Below are 17,452 nucleotides of genomic sequence, written 5' to 3'. Positions count from 1 at the left end.
ACTGGGGCATGATTTGTAAATGCCGTACAACCCAGCGCTTGATCTTTCTTTTACTGCAGTATTATTATTGATTTTTATTTTTACCTGCCTCGCCATAATTTGAATTTACGACCTGCTCTTGACGGCTCACTTCGTACAAATGTGGCATTTCTCCACATAAATCGCGTGGCCTGAAGTAGGTTCGTTGTTATAAATCAGCGCAGGTCAATACCGCCATTTGCAAGAGTGTGTGCTCAGCCGGGACCTGGCCCGGGCAATGCGCTGCAGGCTCGGCATTTCACTTTTTTTTGTTTCAATTACCTCAGGCCTGTAGATATTATGCTTTTTAAGAATTTCTAGTCTCCGATCGCATACAATAAAACACATTCAGGCAAAAGCATCAAAGGAAAAACTGGTCGCAAACGGGCAGATTCTCAGTATATTTCCCTTTTTGCGACCGGTATTTTTGCATTGGGGATGCATCATCCCAAATGCAAAAATCGCAATTTAAGGAATCTCTAAATTGCGATTACTTAAATTGCGATTGCATTTAAGGAATCCCAAATTGAAATTCCTTAAATGCAATGCATTAAAGTAAAAAAATTAGCGATTGCGCTAATAGGGGGAGCAAATTACCATGAAGTTGAACTTCATGGTAATTTGCAAAAACTTTGAAAAATGCACTTTTGTGCATTTTTCAAAGTTTCATGTTGCTCACACACATGCCCTTAGGGCATGTATGTGTGCAACATAAGTGCACAGATCAATTTCAAGGGTGAAATAGGGTGTCATTTTGATACCCTTGAAATTGCATGAGCATGAGCAATTTGCGAGTACCTACTGGTACTCGCAAATTGCTCATGCAATCTCCAGTTCATTCCTATGGCCCTGGAGGCCCATAGGAATGAATGGGACGGCATTCCTTAATTGCGACCCACAATTTGCGAGTCGCAATTAAGGAATGTGTAGGAATCGCTATTTTTATAGCGATTCCTACATGCATAGGCTTTTGCAATTCCTTAATTGCGATTCCTTAATAATCGCAATTAAGGAATCGCAAAAGCCTACGTTGTTGCATGTGCCAGATTATTACCAATCGGACAAAGCGAAGTGTGATGGTTGGTTGTTTAAGGGGAGGGGTGTGTTGCTTTTGTATCACAGCCTGGCCATGACTGGAAGCTGCGAAAAACTTCCTATTGTCCCTCTCCCCATTAGGTACCTGTCTTTGTTAAATTACTTTTATTTCACTTTATTCTCATGACCAGCTGATCACAGCTTTAAAATAATTGTAAGTCGATGAGCTCTTCTGATGATCTACTCACCTGAGGGAAAAAAAACATTAATGCTGACCACCATTGCTGGGTGTCAGTAACGGAGCTTTTTGTTAAACCAAATCCAGATTGTTGGAAAAAACCTGTGCCTGCCCCTTCGACCCACCTCTTAGCTCCCCTGTTTCATTTAGAGAAGGGCTTCATTTCCGATGTCTAAGTTTCCTTTGCCAGTGGAAACACCTTCATTTTAGGACCCCCTGCTGCTCCCTGGTGTCTGAAGACCAACCCTCTTTACGGAGTTTCTTCTGATGTTTTTTTTACCTGTTCCAGGGGCGTAGCACAGGCTCCTGCGGCGATAGAGGGAGGTGGGGGGGGGTGTGGGAGGGGACGAGCTCTAACATCTTCACGGGGCCCCTATTCAGCCAAAGGGCAAGGAATTTATGTAACATATGGGAGAGTCCCGGGGGTGTAGCTTGGTCAGTAAGACTTGGCGGATGTGAGCTTCAGATTTTCCGACAATCACACTGGCAGATCACGTTAATCATTATATGAGAAGCAGCACATGAGGGGGGCTTAGGGTCAGTCGAAAGGGAAAGAAGTGCGGATTGTGAGGTGTACTTGAAGCACAGTATTTTGTAAATTATAACCATGTTTTAAGAACTTCAAATAGGAGACGTGTATGAGTGTGTGAGTGTGTGTGGTGTTTGTTTTTGTCTGAGTATTTAAAAATCCCAGGCAAAATCAGACAGACACCTTAACATACCCAACTGAAAGCTCATGAACCCAGCTATTTTTTTAACAATAGATAGTTTGGAGACTTTGAGGCACCTCATCACGTTCTTCAGGTGGGCCCACCTTTTTGCGTTACGCCACTGATCTGCTCGGGTCTGGCATGCATGGCGATCTGAAGCAGAAAAAAAAGAACAATGTCCCACCACACTTGAAAAAAACTTCAAGTGCGAATTGGACATGTACGTTTTTCCCAAGATCAAACCTCCTCTATGGGAGTTTGGCTTGAGTTTTAAAATAAAACAGCTCACCGGTCACCTATGCCTTAACGGCATGGTAGGTTAGCTGGCGATGCAGAAGGTGCGCCTTGGACCTTGTTGTTTTTGTGGGCGCTCTTTCTGTGAATATTCCCTGCCTTTCCGGGGGGACTCTAACTTTGACCTGCAGGCTTCAGCTGAAGATGTGGAGGCAGAACCTCATCTGCACAGTGGCTTGGTGAAATTCACTTCCTTTGTGTAAATTACAAGAAATGCCCAAACTATAACTGAAAATTATGCAAAATGTCACTCCTGCATTTTGTGCTATTTTTTAGCATAAAATGCGTCCATGTTAGAAGCTTAAAAAAGACCAAATGACACATGATGCACACAACAGCCGCTTGCGTTCTTCAATCTTATTCCACTGCTGTCGCGATAGGATTTTTACCTGAATAGCATCTCAATTACGCAATGTGGCATAATGCTTAATCTCGAGCATTTCACATAACAAGAGTCATGAAAAATGAGGGGAATTACGTTGAGATCACATCACTGTAAATTAAATTTACCGGAGCCTACTGTTTAGTCCAAGTCCCGTTTACTGCAAAGGCGCTGGCATAGAAAGCAAATATCACGGGCAAGTAAAGAAGAAACACTGCGTTACTCCCTTCTTGAAAGTAAAGCTGTCCAGTTTTGATACCATTTGTTGGATTACATGAAAATAGAATGCAAAGATGCTACAGTCTTTGCGCCTTTGGAGTCACAGAGTTTTGTGAACAGGAGGATACAGAGCTGCTTTGGGTATCATTTTCTAATGTACATGCAAAACAAATCTTTGCAGACTGGGCTGCCAGATCAAAAAGGGTCCGGCAAAGCTGAGCTATGAGTGCATTTGACCTGGGAGATGATGTCTTCTCATGAACCTTCAAAAAAACGCAATATTTTACAGGATATAAGGGAAGCAAAGGAAGAAGTTCCTCATTTAGGAAAAACAAACTTGAAGTGATTTTTTTCATATAGAGTGTCATACTACAAACAGTGGGATTTCTAAGCACTGTACTTAACAGGTGTTACTATCAACCAATTCAATGATACTCACTTTATCTACCTGGAAAGGGTGACAGACTGACTTAACTTCACTGGAATTGCAGCCTGGCTGCAGGTCACACCAAAGATTAATAAAGAGTGCTTATCTCTGAGATTATTGTTCAATATAAAATAATGTATAGTCACGGTTGCAACACCAACACTAGCTAACTCATGTAAAATGTGTATGATCAGAACACATCCAGCAGGGATTCTGCAGTATGTAGGCTGCTTTAACAAGCAAACCTGTTCTTCCGTCCCACTGTTATAGTTATATTCAGACTTAAGACACAATAGGACGACCATGGACATTATACTATTTGGCCTCCAGTAATGTATTCTTCTGTAACGTATTTGCTGGCGAACACACAACATTAGTAGCAACAGAGGACAAGCCCAGTTGTAGTACAAGGACTGTCAAGAAACACTTCATATTTCATTATGAACACGATTTGGTTGATCGGTCTGACGCAAAACTGAATTTTAAAGATATAGGTAGCCTGCATAGAGGAAATGGATAAGTCTTCAGGTTGCTGGTGATGCATAACACCCTTAAAAATCTATGCAATTGATAAAACATTGTAGGATTAAAAGGGCTTGTTTGCTTTTTCTATAGAATTCCTAAATGGCTACGGAAAGTCTAACAGCAACTGTAAAACTCTCTGAGAAGCCATTCTTCTTACCCAGGTCTGAGCTAAGATTATCCTGTAAGATTAACAAATGATTTGGGCTCTCACTTTAAACGTCAAGCTTAAAAAACATAAATGAAAGATCTACCTTTTTCAAAACTCAGCCAAGTTTATGGTCTGTTCTTAAATTTGCAATGGTGGGATAAGACCAGAACCTGCAGACTGGTTTGATCTGGCAGCCTAGTTTGAAAAGATACCCTTGTTTCTCTGTAAGAAAATGATGCCCAATGCAGTCGAAAATCTTCCTGATTATTGTGCCATGGTCTCCCCAGAAGCAGTCTGCCCGGTTCTAAAAGCTTAAGCACTTTACCAATCTCACATTTAATGTTCTATTAATGTGGTGAAAGATAAGAGAATCTGAAGAGCAGGGGAACAGTCAAATCCATGGTAGGTGGTATGCCTTTCCTAATGAAAAATTTACTTTCATCTCTATATTTAGCTGTCTGTCTGGAAATTATTCCTGGTCATTTAGTTTAACAAATGTTCAAGGAAATAACAATTACTGATCCCATGCAGGTACCGCTGTGTGAAACAGGAATGCAGGTGACATTCCACGGAAAAGCTTTGGTTTATGGAGAATATTGGGGCCATGTAGACACAGAATAGTACTGAAGACAATACTTATGCCAAAATGACCACACAAAAGACATTTTCAGAGTACAAGCGTAGGGAGGGCAACCCACTTTTGTCATTCACTGCAGAGAATGGCGTAGAATCAATTACAGGCAAGGTTTCTGCACTAGTCATTAAATTTGTTCTCCAGAGCATGCCAATCATGGGTTGATTGTAGAGGTCAAAGCAAGAATAAATTTGGGACATGGGTATTCAATGTTTGTTTTACAGATGATATGATGCTCACCAATGTGAGTGTGTTAATGACTTTGTTCCTGGACATAAGTGCTATTATGAAGTGCAGTGTTGCAAAGAGTAGCAGTGAATACACTATTTGGTTACATACCTCTTCTCTTTTCCACCACTATTCTTGGACAAATGGCTGTACTAACAGTAGTGAGGAATATTTTAATGGCGTCAAGATGTCTCCATCAATGAAAATCTTAAATGTGTAGTATCCCCAACATTTCAGATTTTGTTAAAAGGCTCTTTATCTCGTAGAGGATTCAGTTTAATATGCTGTATTTCGAAAGTGAATCCATTTATGAAAAATGCCCTTCGCCTTTGGAAAAATCTGTTTTAGAAGCTCTCATTCATCACAAATATTCACTCCTTTCAGTCCATGAAATTTACTCTGTTAAATGTCATGTCCCCAAGAAATATAATGTTGTTCCTAGTGATAAGCTGTATTGGGATAGAGAATGTTCTGACTTCATTTGCTATATGTTTTCATGCAGTAACTACCAGTATTGCCCATTGCTGATAGTGTGCAAGAAGACTTAATATTCATTTTAGTGAAAATTAGTTAGAAAGAATAGTTAAATATGGAAAAATAATAAATATAGGAAGTGGGAACATGATAAACACAATTCTGTTGAGTGCACGAGAACAGATGCTATTTAGAGAATTTCTGAGAGGCAGGAATATGGTAATGTCACAGAATAGAGAAATTGCAGGTATAACAATTTTCAGCAGAGCCCAGAGAAACATACAAGAAGACCAGGAGGCAAATTAACATTACATTCTCTCAAGCCACACAGAGGTTGTCTGACATCATGTGACCTTAGGGCAGATACAGAAGGACCATGTAAGGACATGTAAGTCGTGTGAGTTGAAGTAATGTAAAAGATCTGCACGCATTATCATTTATTCATGGACTTTCGACACAGGAAGTTAAAAGACAAAAGTCCAAGGATTAGTTATACATAGAAACATTTGCCATGGTCCAAAAGCTTCTAAACAATGTGTGACGACTCTAGGTCATGACATGATATACATGGTTTCAAATCGATAGACAGACAGAGATTACATAAATTATGTTTTACTATTGCTGAACCGAGTGTGAACTATGCAATATTTATTTTTGATGTGCTCATTTTTTCTAGTGCAGTTTTTATAAGGACCTTTAAGGTATACAGAGTCATTAATCAAATAGTTTGGATAGTATCCATTTTATTGTAACTATTATTGTGTTACCGGTTAGGTACTAGTTAAATGTCGAAATGAGAGAAGAGTAATATCCGGTCAGATAAAATATAACTGATCCTTTATCAACAGGGCAAAGCCATTGATCTGTGGATATCCCCTTGTTTCCCTCTAGCTGCAATAAACCAGAGCATGTTTACTATACTGAGCAAGACACAGCAAAAACTGCCTTATTTGATACTTCCAAACACATATAACCTTATCCTATTTCATACCCAGAGGCTGTTTCTTATTTATTCCTTACTTTTACCTGCTGCAAAACTCTTAGAGCTACATCTGAAAGAAATATTTATCCGATAAAACGTTAAACAGATTACTTTGTTCTTGATGCTAGAAAACAGCACCTTAACAGGTATTGTCTGAATCTCCAAATTCACATTATTTATAGATAAACTCTGCTAAATTGGGCCCATAAGAAAACCTTTCTGCGTAAATATATCTCAGAACAGTTACTCTCTCCTAAATTAAGGATATGAACCAAAGCTCCTAATGGAAAAAATGGCTAGCCACCGTTGGGACACATCATTGGGTCCCTAAGGGTGTTGAGAAATAACTATCCATTATCTTTCCAAATTCTCTATCTAAAATAATAATGAATGTGAGAATTAAAGAAATGTTTTGTAGCGTGCACAGCTATTCCTAGGAGTGTCCAGGCTCTGAGAACTATTGAGCAAAACAAACTCACTTTCGTATTCAAACTGACCACAGGCCTCTCTGGTGGCTCATGCAGATGAGAGGGGAGAATCCCAAGCTATTGAGGTGGTTCATTTCCCTACAGGCAATGGACTTTACAATGCAACACAGATCTGGGGTTGCCCATGCCAATGCTGATAGACTATCCATCCAGGTTTTTAGGTTTCGCCTGACCCAGCGCTTGCGCTGGTCTGGAGAGACTTTAAGGAAGGGCTTAAAAAAATGCTACCACCGGCCACAGCTTGCAGTGCATGTGCGTGGGCGCACGCTTGAGCAGAGGCGCCATATGGCGTGATTACTGCTGCACGCGCACCACTCTCGCACATGCACTGCAAGCTTTGGCCCGCGATCACTTTCACTTTGGCCCCGCAGTTAACTTCCTTGTTCTAACTGAGGGCAGGGTGCGTACAATAGATCTCACTGCTGAAAAAAGACTTCCCTTTCCTTCCCCTACTCCCACAACCCTACACCTCAGCAGTCTACTACCCCACATACCAGTGCCACATACATTTTACCACCCGTACACAGCAGACTCTAAGTATATGAGGTAAAACCACATGTAATAGGGGATTCATGTGGTTTTATGGCTGGGAAATCGGCCCGTTGGTTATTCCCCATTCCACAGAATTTTACTTACAGTTCCTCGTTGCTGTCGAGATTTAACAAATGGAATCAATAAAATTGCATGCATGTAGTAAAACCGTCTCATTACCGTGCATCCCGAAGTTACAGAGTTTGTCTGTCTTTGTGACTTAGCCTTTGCATTGCTTTCTGTCACTGGAATGACGCTCCTCCATTACGTGCGACCACCACATATCCTTTACTCATTGGAGCAATAACTTTGTCTTCCAATCCATCTGTGTCATTAGCTTTCCCACCCATTCCACATTTGGTACCCTGGGCATAAGTTCTAAACAAGCATTGGCATAGCCAATAGGTCTCGCTTTTGGGACCTTATAAGTGTTTAGCCATGCAACAGTTAATGTTGTTGCAGTAAGGATATTGTGCTGCATAACTAAATACTTATAAGGTCCCAAAGGTGAAACCTATTGACTATGCCAATGCTTGTTCCTATTAGCTGATGAGGACTACCAGGGTTTAGGTTAGTAAACCATCACCTTTAATTGGAGAGGGGGGGTGGCTATGTTGGAAAGTAGTGCTTTGCCCTGGGCAACCCCAAATGTTTTGCTGACTGGTACTGGTGGTAACTGACTCTGACGGTCCCTGGGCTCTGCCTAACCAGGCCCAGGTCCTGTGCTATGCTGAAAACACTTAGAATACAGTGAAACACATACAACACAATGGGTTAGCGTACCCCTATGATTGGCTTGACCTCCTGTATAAGGCCCTCGTACATATTAAGATCGGGAGGTTAAAACTACCTTTGATTTCCTAGTATATAATAGGGCATGGCAGTGTAGAGGTCAGCATCCCTTTCTGCACTTGCATGTGTGCACTGCTGAGAGCTTGAGGTCATTTTAAAAGCAGCCCTGTGTTGCAGAACTGCTTCTAAGTGTAAATTGTACCCAAACTCGACTTTGGTGTTAGGGGCACTTCAGAATTATTAAACTACAACATTGTAGGATACTAGGAACTCCAGGGTCTCCCCTAGGTATCCCAGGGGTGGGTGTCCAGTATGTATAAGGGAAGCACTTCTAAAAGATGTTTCCTATGCCCTGGGGATAGTAAAATTGGACATTTTGCTTCCTTCATTGTGGTAAAGTGCTTCCCAAAATCGGCTTTTGTGCTAGGAGCACTGTGGAGAGCGGATCTACTTTATTATTGTATTTTCATGACCTCTGAGATCTCCCCTCGGTGTCACAGGGTTGTTGGCTATGTAGCTTTAAGCAAGGTCCCTATAAAAGCAGTTTTATAGGCCCTGTTATTGGAGAAATTAGACATTTAATTTTCCACATTGTAGATCCCCAGCCACATGGTTAACATTGCAATAGTTTATCAATTCATAACTACCGCAAGGGACAACATAAAATATCATTGAGGCGCTTAGGAGAATGATATTGATAAATCCAACAACATGCTGTTGTTGAATTTATCCTAAAATGTACAGAAAAGAAGTTATAATACTTTTTTTCTGTAAGCCAAAGTTCTTTGCTCAAGTGATAAATTGCACCCAGGGAGGAAAGGCCATCTCTTGTAAGAGGATCCTGCTCCATAGGAATGCCAGAGCAGGGGGGAGGGTCGTAAAACTTCAGGTTCAAAGGTAGAAGGGGACAGTCAGAGACAGCCAGGTCCAACTACCCCCTTTACACTCTGAATCTAGCGCAATGGCTGGCTTAAGGAAGTAATGTGCAGATGTAGGAGGGAGGGGAGGGTATTCGGACAGAATATTGCGCTGGAAATGTCGACTTACAAAAAAATTAAGTTGGAAATATCGTGACAGAAATATCGAAAGAAAGAATATTGTGGTCAAGAATATCAAATATAAGGTAAGAAATATTGTTTTTAAAAATATAGAAGTCATTGATATAGTTTGCAAAAATATAGTTGTTTAAAATATCGATTTCTTAATTAGTGTTATGTATTTTAGTTTATATTTTAAATGTATGTGATGTATGTTTTTTTGTATAGGTATTGCTTATGTTTTTTAATCTATGTGATGCATTTTTAGTAGTTATCAATGTTATTTTAATTACATTTTGCATTTTTTAGTTCCATAGCAGGTTGTGGGTTTATAAGGGAATAGGGTGGGAAGTAATTTAATTATAATAATTAATTATGATATTTTACTTATTAATATTTATTTAATAGAGATTTTATAGTGTTAATTGTGGGAAATAAATTATTTGTGATTAATTATTAATTGGTTGTTAATTAATAACAATTAATTAATTGATAATTATTTATGGTAATTGTGCATTTCTTTGGGGTGCTTGTTGTCGGGTTTATAGGGGTAAAGGGTGAGAAGACATTTATTTTTGATTAATCAATAATTAGTTGTTAATTTATAATATTTAATAATTAGTTGTTAATTTATATCATTAAATTGGGTTAAAATGAATCATGAAAATGGTGTACTTAATTTTAAGTTTGTGTTTTGGGGTTTTATAGGGGTAAAGGGTGGGAAGTAATTTATGTTTAAATTAGTTGTTTATATTAATTAATTTATTGTAAATTAATTATGGAAATTGTGTAATTAACTTTAGGTGTGGGTTGTGACGTTTATAGGGGTAAAGGGTGTGAAGTAATTTATGTTGAATTAATTAATGATTAATGATTAATCCTAATTAATTCATTGATATTTAATTAGGGTCATTGTTCATACTTTTTTGTGTGTGGGTTTTACTTTTATAGGGTTAAAGGGTGGGGAGTAAATTAGTTGCTAAATACTATTAGTTATTTAATTGAACTGGAGGAGAGTTACTGAAATGAGCCATTATGGAGGTTGGTTTAGCTAGGTCTTGCTACTCTGCTGAGACTTTGGACAAATAGTGCTTTTTAGGAGACCATTGTGCCACACTTTGGAGGAAATGACAGGGTCTGAGGTGTTGCCCTGCATATCATTAGACAGGAGTGCCCTCCCGATTGACCCCAGAGAACACAGAATAAGTATCTGAGAGGGGCAAATCCTCTGAGATATGCTGCTTAAAACAACAAAAGAAGAAGGGTCCCTGCTGGAATTTTGATTTGCACCAACAAGGACCTACAATCTGACTGACTGCACCTGCAGCACACTCTGGAACTACAGCCCTGTGGACCTAACTTGCTTCAAGAGGAATAAAGAGTGGACTCCCTGCAAGCTATAGTTTAATAGAGCTCACCTGGACCATCACCACCAAGAGTGACTCCAGTGGATTTGTAAGGGTTTGTCCTAGTGGATTGTGGGAACTGAAGTCCCAAACTTTCAAAGACCATCTTGGAGCTTCCAGACCCTTGGAGTACATTGTGGACACTTTGAGACCCTCAGAGTCACTTCAGAAAGAAGTTCCAGAAGATTGGAGAAGTTTGGAGCAACTTTGGAAAAAAGCTCCATAAGTGGACTGACTCGACCTGGCCAGCCAAGACGGTGATCCTCAACTGCAAGCCGGCCTGCCCTCCAGGTTAGTCATGCAGAAAATCTCCGGAGGTCCGACTTCCAGAGTTTGTCTGGGAGCTCATCCAAGGTCAAGTCAGTGAACCCTCATCGAACCCAGCCTGGTGAAGTGCATCAGGGGACCGCTGGAGAAAAAGCTCTGTAAAACTTTCTAAGTCTGGAGGTAAAAGACTTGACCGGCTCCAACCGCGAGAGTCAAGCCACCCACCTTCAACCGCGAGCCAGCCTGAATTCCTGATTCGCCCCACTGGAAAGCTCCGGAGGTCTGCCTCACATAGTTCGGGAGCTCATCGAAAGGCAAGCCGGCGAACCCTCATCAAACCCGTACTGGTGGAGAGCATTCAGGGAAGCAGGCAGAAAAAAGCTTCAGGAAAGTTTATAAGTCAGAAGGTAAAAACTGAGACTGAGGCCTACCTCAAAGGGTTGTCATGCAGGGCTTCATCGCGGTTGGCCTGAAACTTTGACTTTGTCCTGGTCTAGCTTGGCCAGATGTCCCAAAAGGTGCAATAGGTTTCTATGTGCTATATACTAGTGCTAAATCTTTGAACATTCATATCCCTCTTTCCCTACATTGGATAATTTTTGTTTTGGTGTTATTTTAAAGATAAAGGTATTTTCTATTTTTATAAATTGGTGTTGGATTTTGATTGTGTGTTGTGTTTTAATTATTTACTGAATTGGTGCTTTTAAATGCTTTACATACTAGTCTCTCAAGTTAAACCTGCCTGCCACACTACCAAGGGCTGAGCATAGGAATAATTTTCAGAGACTATTTTGAGCCCTATACTGTGTTAGTGGCCTTATTGCCAATATTTACCACTACTAATAGCTCACTTTCCAACAATCTTGATCTATGAGTAGGGGACCATGCAACTCCATTTTGAGGTTAAAGATGACTAGGTACAGGATGGGACCCAGGGGGACTCAACAAGTGACAGGGATCATATGGAACTTTGACATGCCCATGTGAACACACTGGTGTCGGTTGGGTAGTTAGAAAGAGTAACAGTGAAGGACACTGTGGCTGACCCCCTTTCAAGACTCTAGGGTGCATACAAGGATGCCATAGTCAACTGTGTAGAAGGCAGATGAGAGGTTCAGTAAAGGGGATCATCTTCATCCCTGATCAAAAGGGCTTTGTATATGATGTGAAAGGTAGCAGTCTCCATGCTACAGTGTGATCTGAAGCCAGACTTGTAGTCATGCAGGGAATGGTTAGCATTGATGTGATCTTGGAAAGGAACATAGACTACATTTTCAATTACCTTGCCAATGAATGGTGAGCGAAAGCTGGGCCAGTAGTCGGGGAGGTCATCAGGGTCTAGTGCATTTTTTTTTCACAAGTGGAGGATCTGGCCTGTCTTGAGAGCTTCTAAGACAATGCCTTGAGTGAAGGAGACACTGAAAATGGTGAGTAGGGTGAAAGAGCATCCCCAAGAGAGACCTTTGATAAAGGACAAGCTTAAGACATCTTCTATATGAGTTGGCTTTGAGGGACTTGAGTATGTCAGTGAGATCTGTAAGAGAAAGGGCTCTGAAGGCTGACCATTAAGGAGTTCTGCAGGGAGGGGTGGGCTTAAGTGATGAAGCAGGCTTGCTTGATGTTGCTGATGTGCTAAAGAAGAGGTTGATGGCATTGCGTTTTTCTGTGGAGTGAAGAATAGGTGGGTCTGACAGGGGTTTGATGGAGGTGTTGATTGTGTTGATAAATGTCCTGCTTTTACCAGTGGCTTCTCTGATGGAGTTGGTATAGTACTTTGCTTTGTTTGATGTGATGAACTGGCTGCGTGTTGTGCGGAGGGACTTCAGTGTCATGAGGTCATTGCAAGTTCTTTTTATCTTTTGTTTTGTTTCCTTTCTGTAAATGGATGGTTTACTGCCAGCAAGGTCTTTAGAGTACTAGGGAGCTGAAGACTTTACTTACCTCAATAGATTCTCTTTCATAATATTTTGGTGGTCAATATTTTAGTCATTGTTGGACTTGGCCCTTTTTGCAGGGTCATCCCTTTTGCCTTCCTCCTATATTTTTTCTGACCTGTTGTTGGCTGTGTTATGACTCTGGGCACATTACCACTGCTGATCAGTGCTAAAGTGCATATGCTCTCCCTATTGTAAATTATTGAACGAATTAATGATTCCATGATTGGTTGGTTTGGTTTACCTGTCAGACCCTAGTACAGTGCACCAGGAGTGCCCAGGGCTTGTAAATCCAAAATGCTGCTGGTGGGCTTGCAGCACTGGTTGTGCCACCCACAGAAGCAGCCTGTAAAAGTGTGTCTAAGGCCTGCCATTGCAGTGCCTGTGTGCAGTCTGGTACTGTCATGCTGACTGGGCAACTGCACCCACTTGCCAGTCCCTAAACTTCCATATCAGACACCCCATTGGTAGGCTCAAGGGCAGGGTGCATTGTAAGCATAAGGTAGGACAAGCCATGATGTGTGTGGCATGTCCTAATAGTGAATTACAGCCATTTTCGTTTTTCACTATTGCAAGGCTACCTGTTCTCCATAGGCCAGAATGGGCTGTTAGATTATTACATGTTTATAATCTTAACTGACTCAGAGAACATGGAAGAAATTCGAGTTTAGTATGCCTGAACCGAGAATGATAAATTACATCTTTTAGTGAAGGTGGTTTTAACATTCTGTGTTTGAAAATACCACTTTTAGAAAGTAGGTATTTTCTTGCTTAACCATTCAAACCTGCCTCTGCTAGGCTGTGTATTCCTTGTCTGGAGTTTGAGTGACTGGGCTGGGGAATTCCAGGAGACAGGGTGAGTCCGTCCAGTGGTGAATAGAGAGATCTGCATCTAGATGGGAGGGAGGAGTTGCACCTGGGACCTGAATAGGACCGTGCCTGCCCCCCCACAGAGCTGGCTCCACCCCCTGTGGTGCGTCTGATATCTCTGCCCTGCACTGTGAATGAAGAGAAGCAATCCGGTCAACAAAGTGCTCCAGGGCTGTACTTGCCTTCCACAATGCTGGCTCCACCTCCTGTGGGGCGTCTGATGTTTCTGCCCTACACTGTGAAAGGAAAGGAGAAGTCTGGTAAACAGAGTGCTCAGGAACTGGTTTGGACTAGACAGAGGCCCCTCTCCCCTCAGAGAACAAAGGATTTTGGGGTATAAATATTGGGACCCTGATCCCAAGAAATTAGATCACTTTTGGAACAAGAAGAAACCTCTGCTGAGGAGAGGAACCATAAGAAACTGAGGAGAGACTATTCCTAAGCTGAAGAGCTGCTTAGGGAATTGGCCTGCAGTGGTTGCCTGACTGCCAAAGAGAGGAGAAATAACTTTTTGTGCTTTACTTTCAACTTGTGAAGGATCTCCAAGGGCTTGGAACAGAGCTTGCCTCCTGTTGAAGTCTCAGGGACAACAGACTTCAACCCCCAGCTCCCCAGAATTCTTTGGAAGTGCCTGCTGCCGTTTTGGGCCTTCTGAGGGACTGCGTGTCACAAGGAGCTGGAAGCGCGACTCAACGAAGCTGAAGCGTGTCACCGTCGCTGCTGCTGCCGTCGCACTTCTGAACAAGGGTTTCGCCGCTGGAGTTGTCGCACTGCACCGCATCGAGAGAAGCGTCTCGCAACGAAGAGGAAGCGTGTCGCCATCGCTGCTGCCTGCCGTCGCACTTCTGAACAAGGGTGTAGCCGCTGGAGTTGTCGCACTGCACCGCATCGAGAGAGGAGTCTCGCAACAAGGAAGAAGCGTGTCGCCGTCGCTGTTGCTGCTGTTGCACTTCGGAACAAGGGTGTCGCCGCTGGAACTGTCGCATTGCACCGCATCGGAGAAAGCGCCTCACATCCCCGAGAAGCGCGCCGCCGTCGGAGCTGCTGCCGTCGCATTTCTGAACAAGGATGTCGCCGCTGTAGTTGTCGCATCGAGCGAAAGCTTCACGCATCGTGGGAGAAGAGTGTTGCAGTTGGAGCTGTTGCAGTCGCACTTCTGAACAAGGGTGTCGCCGCTGCTGTCCACGCATCGAACCAAGAACTTCTCGCATCCCCGGAGAAGCGTGCCGCATCTGGAAGATCTTCACGTCTTTATTTCTTTACACCAGAACTTTGCCGCATTTCCATCGATGCGACATTGCTTGTCGTGGAAACGCAACGCATCGTAAGGTACATTGACGCAAAGTGTCGCATCTTAAGAACTGAACTGAACTAAGCTAAAAACTACCATCTTAAAGTAATAGTATTGTGTATTTTTGTCGTTTATGGTCTTGTGGTAAATCTATATAAAGCATACTTATTTTTTATATAAAACCTGTGTGGTGTTCATTTGTAGTGTTGTCACTGGATTACTGTATGTAGTCACAAATGCTTTACATTGCCTCTGAGATAAGCCTCTCTGCTCGTGCCAAGCTACCAAGGGGGTGAGGGTGAGCAGGGGTTATTTTAGGAGTGTACCCCCTTACCCTGGCTAGAGGCAAGGGTCCCTATTTGTCACAAGTACCTACCTGTGCCAACTAGAGACCCCCAAATCTAACAGTCATGATATTTCTCCAGGACATTATTGAAATCTAAATATTCTGGCAGATTACTGCTGCAAACTGCTTCAAAATGAGCACCATCCATAGATGGCAGTACCTGGGTTCCATGCTCGATAACCAGGGTGCTAGGGGAAGGCATTCACTGCTTGGGGCGAATGTTAGGTCTTTGGGGTAGATACTAACCCCATTTAGGCAATGAAGGAAGCTCAAGGAGTAGGGGAGACAAAATGTTTAGTATCTCAGTTATTATGGAAACAGCATTTCACAGCTGAACTCACCATCTACCAGTCCCTATCCAACTCTGACCATAATGGCCAAGAGTAATGACACATTTCCACTCCAGGTCTTAAGGGGCAACGCTACATGTATTTCTACTGACTAGCTCTCTATTAATGAATCACCAAAAGTATTTATTGCAGAAAATACAGGGTTAATAATCATGGAGGTTGTCTTTTGATATCCATTGGTTCATACATCGAGTGCACAGCGGGGAATCGTAATTCCAATGCAATGTTAGCATAGCACCTCACTCTAACACTAAACATATTATTTGGGCAGGGCAATAGATGGGCGTATCTGTAGCGGCAGACACTAGAGTGAGGCCAGAACAGACTGACAATGGAAGTCTGACTAAGACAAAAGGCAAGACTATTAAAACCAATGAGAGCATGAAAACTATTAGTAGAGACAAGCTTGACATGTTGTAGCTAGTTCTCTGAGTGACTAAGCAATCATTTTGTGTAAAGTTAAGCAAATAGGCAAAACAAATAGCTATATGCTATGTTATGTTAAGAGTTTTTATAAAGCGCCTGGTTACTCCAGTCGTAGTGTCCCCACACAAGACTTCCACAGACCACAGGGGTTCCACAACATACTCCAGTGCTACTAAAGTTGTCTAAAATATAAAAATATTAAATGTTGTTTGATAAAAGAAGAGAAAAGAAATGAAGTAAGTCACATAATACTGCACATGTATTTCGTTGCCTGTATTTCAAAAGTACTAACTAGTTGTAGTAACCAGATGTGCTGACTAGTGTTAGCACACATAATGCATTCATGTGCCAATGTGATATAAAGCATGGCAAATACAGCAGCCACATTTACAGTTCCCATGAAGCAAATACTCACAGTGAATCTTGAAGTCCTTGTACTGCCTATCTTCAATTGCTACCACGTACAGAGCAGCGCGGTCGGGAAACATAAGCCCTCCAGGTTTCTGTTGATGAATGGTGGGGAAATGGGTCTCGTAATCTATTCACCTGACAAAGACATCACATTTTGAACAGCAAATATAAAAAAGCCGACAAGCACCCCCTGCACGCCTTTATTGCTCCGCTTGAGGCTGTCACATCCACTCTCATATCCCTGCGATGCTAGGAGCCGGCAGCATCTCTGATAGATCAGGATGTCTGTCGGAGTCACTGCAGCCGCCACTCACAGACAGGCCCTGAAATATATGACCAGCACACTCAGGGTAATTTGTCTCTCAGTACAATTTGTCGGGATCAGGGGCTTCTGCCGGATTTAACAAGCGCCTCTTTTCTTCTCACATGATTTGCCGTGCAGAGGAGAAAGACAGTGGGAATGCAAATGAACAAACCCCGAGACACAGGCGCTCCGCCAGAGGCAGCCGGGCATGCAGAGCACCTACCAGCCACTTGTCTCGGGCAAAGATGACCGTGTTAAGCATGGACTCGTAAAACAGGCAGTAGCCCATCCACTCGCTGATGATGATGTCGACGGAGTCCACCGGCAGCTCGACCTCTTCCACTTTGCCCTTAAATATTGTGATTACTGAAAGAGAAAACATGCAGAGAAACGCGCCTGTTACGGTTCTTTCACTGTCTCATTATTTCAGAACCGAAGCATTTGCGATATGCCGCCATACAACGAAGCCATAGTTGTTGCTAATTTATTTTGTGCAACTAGCAATCACGACAAAGCCAATAGTACTGGCTTGTTGTACGTGTAATGTTTCTTGTTGTTTTATATATATGGAGGCAATGACAAAAGTAGCAAAATACCAGTTGGGCGGAGCTAAGCACACATTTTCAGCTTATGTGTTTTAAACCACGCCCCTTTGAGAGAACCCAACCAGTGTTTTTACTTCCCA

General features: G+C 42.2%; 1 protein-coding gene across 2 annotated transcripts in view; it reads right to left on the bottom strand.

Annotated features, from left to right (window-relative positions):
* Positions 1 to 17,452, bottom strand: part of PRMT8 (protein arginine methyltransferase 8) — a 759,198-nt gene that overhangs the window by 241,397 nt on the left and 500,349 nt on the right. For both annotated transcript variants that reach the window (XM_085650561.1, XM_085650562.1), the window contains 2 exons: positions 16,991 to 17,133; positions 16,468 to 16,555 (listed from right to left, as the gene is read on the bottom strand). In XM_085650561.1, coding sequence (XP_085506687.1) covers positions 16,468 to 16,555; positions 16,991 to 17,133 — 231 coding nt within the window. The remainder of the gene's footprint in view (positions 1 to 16,467; positions 16,556 to 16,990; positions 17,134 to 17,452) is intronic.

The sequence above is a fragment of the Triturus cristatus genome, chromosome 4_1 (genome assembly GCF_964204655.1).
Source record: "Triturus cristatus chromosome 4_1, aTriCri1.1, whole genome shotgun sequence".
NCBI lineage: Eukaryota > Metazoa > Chordata > Amphibia > Caudata > Salamandridae > Triturus > Triturus cristatus.
This window is presented reverse-complemented; position numbering and strand designations above follow the sequence as displayed.